The sequence below is a fragment of the Raphanus sativus genome, chromosome 4 (genome assembly GCF_000801105.2).
Source record: "Raphanus sativus cultivar WK10039 chromosome 4, ASM80110v3, whole genome shotgun sequence".
NCBI lineage: Eukaryota > Viridiplantae > Streptophyta > Magnoliopsida > Brassicales > Brassicaceae > Raphanus > Raphanus sativus.
In genome coordinates, this window is record NC_079514.1 from 27,461,340 (window position 1) to 27,469,108 (window position 7,769).

A 7,769-nucleotide genomic window follows, 5' to 3' on the forward strand; every position below is an offset into this window, starting at 1 on the left:
TGAAAGGAAACAAGCAAAGCAGCTCATAATCATGAAAGAAAAGTCTAAGACGAAGGTAAATAGTTTTCAGATCTACATCCGAGAAAGAAGATGAGAACCATTTGGTTTTTCCTTTTTATTAACATAAAAAATAACAGAAATGTTGATTTTTGCTTTGAACCTGAAACCTCTTACTATAACAAGTGGTACAAAAGATACTAGATCACGCTACATTCCTAAAAAAACTATACATATAATGATATGTAGTAAAAACTATACATATAATGATATATAGTAAATACATATAATGGGACTGGTCGTACGCATTACGCCCGGCGCAACTCCGAACATGGATACTACTGAACCACCAAGCGTTATTGGTATTATATAGCATGTATACTAATATACTCCCTCTGTTTTTTAAAGATGTATGTTTTGGTATTTTCACACATATTAAGAAAACACATTAACTATATATCATTTTTAGAAATTATCAAATTCCAATGCATTTTAACCAATAGTCTTTTAATAAATTCAATCAATTTTATTGAAATTTGCAATTTTTGTATAGGAAACATAAAAAATACATTTTTATGAACCAATTTATTTTTCTAAAACATCTATATTTAAAAAACAGAGGGAATATATGATAATGATTGGCTACAAGTAATACCTTGTAGATCCACCAATCTCCAAAGCTGTGTATAAAAGTAGTACTAACATCATATAAACTAAATAATCAACTGACTGTCATTAGTTGTTACGTGTTGCATGTAATCCAGAAAAACGTGACTTCACGACCAGATCAAGGCACAATTATAACGACAACTTTTTGCTTACTTGTTTGTTACACTCCCCCAATAATTTACGAGCAATTTAACCTTCTTTTGAATAACTGTAAACTAAAATGATTTGGAATATAAGAACACTAATCAAAAACTGATAAGTTGTGTTTGTTTTGCCAAACCAGAACAGATAACTTAATGGATATAAAAAAAAAAACTTTTGGATGTGGTAAAATATGACGCCACACCAATTGTATAAAATATACATGAATTTCGCTGATTTTTCATATACAAATTTTTTTCTGTGGTAACGACAACTGAAAACAAATATTTTCCTGTACAAGGAACAACTCGCCATGGAAACATATTATACCAAGATATAGAGAGAGAGAGAGAGAGAGAGACAGAAAAGAAGATTTTGGTTTTCTTGTTGTTGGTAGTACTTACTTTGGATGTTTTGCGGGGGGGGGGGGTGGGGGTTTAGCCAAGGTAAGGCAACATCGGGTCCAAGCCTAGTCCTGAACCACCCAAGCTACCTGGGTCCGCATGTTTCACTCTTCCGAAATAGCGTATGTGACGCAGTAGTCTTGCAAGGAACGTGTTGTGGCAGATTGTTGAGCTATCACATACCACCGCCACGTGCTTCCGGGCTCTTGTTATGGCTACGTTCATCCTTCTGCTATCCCCTAGGAATCCCACTGCACCTAGGTTGTTGGACCGTACCTATACAAAAAGCAGCAACCAACTACATGAGTCTTCTTTGCACTAGGCAAAATAAAATAAAAAGTATGCAACGCAACAGTAAGGTAACAGTACGAGAATAGTGTACCATTGATATGATGACTGCATCAGCCTCACGTCCTTGAAAGCTGTCAATAGTTGCGACCTCAACTCCATCAGCCACTGGAAATTCATCCAGCCTTTCTCTGAGAAGCTGCACCTGAGCAACATATGGGGATTGAACGGCTATAGCCATTGGACTAACCCCTACAATCATTTAGAATTCTATTACAATATGGAGCTTAAACATGCGTAAGCCTTTGATTCTTCGAACTATGGCTTGTTTCTTCTAATTTACAAATAACTGAAAATATTACTACTCACCTGCATAAATCAACGAGATGACGTGGTTAACCACAATATCTGCTTCTCCTTCATTGTATAATGAGCCTGTACCAGCTGGATCTAGACGCTCCTCGCAGCCCACCGACAAACTCCCATATGGCATTCTTGTGTCCAGGAGAAGCAGCGGGCATTGCGTTATCCAAGTAGGCTGCAGTAAGTGGAAAAAGAAACACGGTGTTAAACCTTTAAAAGTCTATTAGAGCGCCAAAGGTAAGCTAATTTTCGACGCTATTGGTTTATTTCTAATCACCAAACAAGAAAAGACGCGAATCATCTCTCGCATTCTCAGGAGCAGCACGACTTTCAACCACAAGCAAAGATAGTTATCATAAACACACAAAACAACGGACTTGCTAAAGAAATCATGTTAACGTTTCAGTGGAAGTTTTCTAAAGAAGAGAAGCATTACAAGTAAAAATAAGTGTGATTGCTTGCCATGTTGCCATCAAATAAATAAGAAAACCAATCAAATAGTAAGAAGAAGTACCTTCACAAAAGGAGAATCGATAAGCAGATGAGAGGCCACACTTGGAGACGATTTCAACCATCCACCATACATCTCCTTTGATGCCCAGCCAGCGATTACATCATTCATACGATACTGAGTTGTCAACTTTGTGGCAAGAAGCCCATCATGTAAAGATGCAGCTCGTTCCAGTAAGGATACACCAAGCCCATCTTCTAAAGCTTTACGTGATAGAACAACTGGTGCTAATTGGCATGGATCACCAGCAAGGATACAACGTTTCCCTTGCAATATTGGAATCCAGCAGGAAGGCTCGATAGACTGACCAGCTTCATCTATAACAACCAAATCAAACGTATCCAACCTCCTAATCAAAGGATCGGCTGATCCAATGTTAGTGGCGAAAACAACCTGTGCATTTGATAGTATTTCCTTCACAGTTTCCTTTTCCTTCTTCTTCAACGTCTTTCCAAGCTGTTTCAAAAGCTGCCGAATGCCAGCAGCAAGAGAATCATCCCTCAGGCATTGCCGAAGATCTTTTCTTAAATCTGACTTTTTCCTCTCTAATTCTGCTCGAAAGCTTGCGAGCTTGGAGTTCACAATTTCCCCCAAAGACTTTGAAGCAACAGCTGATGATATTCTTGCAGGGTTTCCGACTCGGACAATGTTTAGGCCAAGATGTGAGAGCTTCTCGACCATGTTATCAACAGCTGCATTAGTAGGTGCTGTTACAAGTACTCTTTCTCCCTGCTGAACAGCTAAGGTGATGACCTCCTTAAGCATTCCAGTCTTTCCAGTGCCAGGAGGTCCTTGAACTATCATAACAGGTCTCTTTTTGTTTACTCCCAGCGCTATGGCTCTCCGTTGGGAATCGTCGAATAACTTTCCCACTGGCTCATCACTCAACTCCGCTTCACTCCAGTCTACATAATCATTCTGCTCCAGCCATGTGATATCTTCCCCATCCCCAAATAATGTCGCCACTACAGAAATTGATGGATTTTTCTTCTGCAGCCCATTCTTCTGCAGAAGCATTAGGGCTTCACAGTTACGCTGCAACATAAGATTACATACGGTAAGCGAGTTGCAGAAAGAAATAGTAATGTGAACTATCAACATTTGAGCTAATATACCTCATAAGTGAGAGCATCGGCCAACCCATGAATACGATCAATTCTCACACTCTTTCCAAAGAGCTTGGAGAAAGTAGGATCTCCATGACGAGATTCTAGAGCAACGCCAATGCTGCAGCCATCATCTCCAAGGTTGTGAACAAACCCCTGCGTACAAGAAGTTGCTCCAGCACCCTTACTGTCACAAATTCTTATGCAAACCATGTCACCAGGGGAAAGTGTTGTAGGAGGTAGACGATGGTTGCCCCCAACCTTAAACAACACCAAGTGCATACCTCCCAGCCCTGCATATTATATTGATTAACATTTTACAACATATTTCTTCGAAACAAAATACATATGAATAAGAAGAGAACCTAACCTGTGGAGGTACTGACTGCATACAAGTTGCATATCGTGTCACAAAGTTCCTGCGGAGCTTCACCGTGCCTAACCAAGAACTCAATCGGTTTTGAGGAATCAGAGGTCTCATCAGGAGTAGGAATAACATCTAGCTCCTCTTGTGTAACCTCCAGTTCCGTATCTCGTTCCACTTGAAGCAGCTGCGACATCCGGCTGGTGAACTCATCAATCCTTGCTTGTATAGCTTTTACCTTCTCTGAGTCCATACCAAAAACTCCAGGAACTGGCTTTGGTTGATGAGCTTTCCGAGCAACCTCTCTGTGCTGAGCTGCACAACACCACATAAGCCAAAATTCCCACTTTAGATAAGAGGCAAGAAAGTATATACTCCCTCCGTTTCATTTAACTCGTGGTTCTAGACTTCGATACACAGATTAATAAAACATTTAATTTTGTATATTTACTAGATAAAAACAGCATTACCAATACATCTATCCAAATTTCAACCAATAGAAAAATAGCTTAGAATAAAAAGTCAATAAATTTTGCATTGAAATCATAAAACTATACTTATTTTAAAACAAAAATTTTGCTCTAAAACGATATGTAATCCGAAACTGAGGGGTAATACCCAAAAAAAAAACAATAAAAACCTGAATTAGCTATCTCCTTGAGTAGCTTCCAAGACTGAGTCTCCTTCCAATTCTCCAAGACGTTCTTGGTCTCAAGGTTTTGAAGAACATCACGCAGCTCTCGCTGGAAATGATCGAACAAGGTGGGATAATGGGTGCAAGCCTTCAAACAGATGACTTCAAGGCCAAGTGGCATAGGAATGGCGTTGAGATAAGGCTGAGCCTGAATCACAAACGTCAAACCCGAACCAACGTTCTGCCTCAGCTCCGAGAACTCCACTTCACCCTGAACCTCGGCGTTAGCGAAATCAGAGGCCATCGCCTTCATGCCTTGGCTAATCCACTTCACCACGTTCCTCCCTAGATCTCTCCGCCCCAAGGGATCACCGTTTTGATTCAAACCACGGAGACTACTCCCCTTCTCCTTCGTAACGGTTTCACTACTCTCCTTCCTCTTCTCCACTTTCCTTGGCCTAACATTACTTTTCCTTTCAGGCTTCTTCTTCGTCGCGCTGGAACCGCCGCCGCCGCCGCTGCAGAACACCTTCCGCGTCGGGAAAACACGAACGCCGCCGTCTCTTTTATCGGAGACGAGACAGACGTAGCTCACCGGCGGTCGAGTGAAGGTGAACGCCGTCGAGGGAATCCGAATACTTCTGCACAGAAAACTTGACGCTGCGTCCATCAGATTTTCAATACAGATTTTCTCTCCCTTTTTCCCGAGAAAAAAACGCAAGAAAAGTAATTTAAAGCTAGAAAGCAAAGTGTTTCGACATTTTCTTCGTGTGGAGCTATGGAAGAAGGGTTTCAGATATTAAAGAGACGAATCTCTCTCATTTTTTTTTGCTGATGACTTTAAATCGTAGCCGCAAGCTGAAACTTGAGGCTCTCTGAGTTTATTTTAATTATTTTTTTCTTTTTTTGTTTGAAATTTGGTAAACGAAATTTTGTTTTTGAGACTCAAAACTCCGCAGAGAGTCGTGTTGAGAGATTGTAGTCGAGAGTTGCGATTGGTTAGGATTGATTCTTGTGGCCAAGCGACGTGTTTAACTACTGCCCAGTCATTTGTAATAGCCCCTTTTCTTTAACTCTGCCCAGTCATTTGTAATAGCCCCTTTTCTTTCAGATTCTTCTTTAGAGACCCCGTAACTTTAGCTTTCACAATTGTTCCCCTTTTCACAGTATAGTAAAACAGTTTTGGTCATCAATAATAATGTTGTGTCTTAGCCTTTAGCAAAGAAGACTACGTGGCAAACAAAGAAGCATAACCCCACACGTAATGTATTTGACAATCTCCAATAGTTCATTATATTTTCCTCTTTAAAAAAATAATTCTACAATAAAATTTGATTTTACTTAAATAATACTCTATTTTAATAATAAAAAAATATGATGATGAACAAAAATAAATAAATTATTTTAAATTATAGAATGAAAAATATAATGGGACCGAAACGTTTTACTTTAAACTCTACTAGATTTTGATCAATATTTATAAAAACGCAGGTGTTTTAGGTTATAAACAAAGTTTGATAGGAATTAGTATATTGAGATTGTACATTATTAAGTTACAAAGTCTTTATTATAAAGAAGAGAATTTATAAACAAAAAATTGTATAGTTTCTGAATAAGTTTATTTGAAATTTTGTATATACATTCTTATGTGACACTGTCTTAGGTCTAAACATTTTATAGAAATCCAAATATCTCAATCGAAATCAACCAGAAAATATAGGTTTGGTTTGGGTTCAGGTCCATAGAGAGTACTTATTGGATATTATTTTGGATCCACGGGTCTCGGTTTGGTTCAATTCTGGATCCTATCCGAGACACGAATGGATATCCAAAGTACCAGATTAAGTATCCAAAATATCTAAAACTGTTTTATGTATATTATGTATATTGGATAATTTGGATATACTTTTGTTATTAACTGATATTATTTTAAGTTTAGGTTTGGGTTTTTATTATAGTTTCGAGTAACTCAGAATTTTAAATATATCTCATGTATTCGGATAAATTTTTAGTTCCTCGGATCAGATTTTGGATAAAATTTAGGGTTTTTAGGTTTTAGAACTATTTTGGTTTTCTGGGTTTTTGATATTTTTAGGGTTTTATGTATTTTTGGGTACTTCAGTTTTTCTGGATTCCGAATACCCGAGACTCGCTACGTATTCCAAAAATCATAGGTACTTTACAGATATTGGAATTATGGATTCAAAACGATTCGGACCCGAAAAAAAAAGATTCGAACCCAAGAAGAAAATTTTCAAATATCTATTTGAGTCCAAATTAGGGATGGGAAAAATCCAAATCTGAAGAACCGAACCGAACCCGATCCAAAAAGTAATACTGAAGCTGAAATAAAATTGATTAAATATCTGAACATGTTTAAAATTTTGGTATTTAGAGAAACAAAATCGAACCGGATCCGAATCAAAATATTTTGGGTATCCGGATATATCCAAAATAGATTTATATACCTACATATATTAATTATTTTTATATTTAATGTATATTAAAAACTTCCAAAATATATGATACTTTTAAAGTTGTCCAAAATACTTGAAAATGTATATAAATAATCAAAAGCAAATGTCTAAAATAGTTAATGTATACTCAAAACACCAAAATACTTAAATTTTTATTGATTTTCTATCCAAATATTCAAGCCAAACCAATTTATATGTTAAGTTTAGGTATTCTGACATATGTTATTAAAATTTATATGTTATATATTATTTTTATAGATTTTAAGAAATTTAAAGGATATAATGAATTTTAAAATTTTGAAAATAATTTAAATGGGTTATCTGAATCCGAACCAAATCTGCAAAGATCTGAACCTAACCCGAACCAAAATTTATGAATATCCGAATTGGCCTGAAATTTTTGACTCCGTAAACCCAAAACCGAAATAGACTACCGAACCCAAATGAGTATCATAACGTCCATCCCTAGTCCAAATGTTTAGGACTCAAAGAACCGACACCCGAAAGAAACTGATCTATACCAAACCATAAGACTCAAATTCCTATGCCTACTCTTTCTCAATATATTTATGTGCATTTTATAAGAGTTACATTTATTAAATCAGTGAGACTTAATATTTATTTGGAATATTATTAGCTAATTTAATATTATTAAATTAATATAGTTTTAATAGTTTTCTTTTTAAATAACAAAGTTTTATCACAAATATTTGTAGTTTTGTTTTAACAGATGATTTGCCAAGGTATTTTTATCAAATTTGTTTTTGAAAATATTTGAAACTATTTAATGTTAGATGACATGATATCATATGTTG

General features: G+C 36.6%; 1 protein-coding gene across 1 annotated transcript; it reads right to left on the reverse strand.

Moving 5' to 3' along the window:
* Window positions 1-949: 949 nt before the first annotated feature.
* On the reverse strand, window positions 950-5,460 carry LOC108829007 (uncharacterized). Its single transcript, XM_018602659.2, has 7 exons — window positions 4,484-5,460; window positions 3,850-4,158; window positions 3,489-3,772; window positions 2,377-3,408; window positions 1,869-2,037; window positions 1,594-1,751; window positions 950-1,487 (listed from the first exon to the last, which is right to left on the reverse strand). The coding sequence occupies exons 1-7, from the start codon at window positions 5,145-5,147 to the stop codon at window positions 1,245-1,247; spliced, it is 2,859 nt and encodes a 952-aa protein (XP_018458161.2). The 5' UTR covers window positions 5,148-5,460; the 3' UTR covers window positions 950-1,244.
* Window positions 5,461-7,769: the final 2,309 nt, after the last annotated feature.

Bases quoted from the DNA above. Each gene is read 5' to 3' on its own strand.
- LOC108829007 (XM_018602659.2), bottom strand. From the start codon at position 5,147: ATGGACGCAGCGTCAAGTTTTCTGTGCAGAAGTATTCGGATTCCCTCG. The intron at 3,773-3,849 runs GTTAGGTTCTCT...TATAATATGCAG, and splicing joins TGCAGTCAGTACCTCCACAG to GGCTGGGAGGTATGCACTTG. The intron at 3,409-3,488 runs GTATATTAGCTC...CTTATGTTGCAG, and splicing joins CCGATGCTCTCACTTATGAG to CGTAACTGTGAAGCCCTAAT.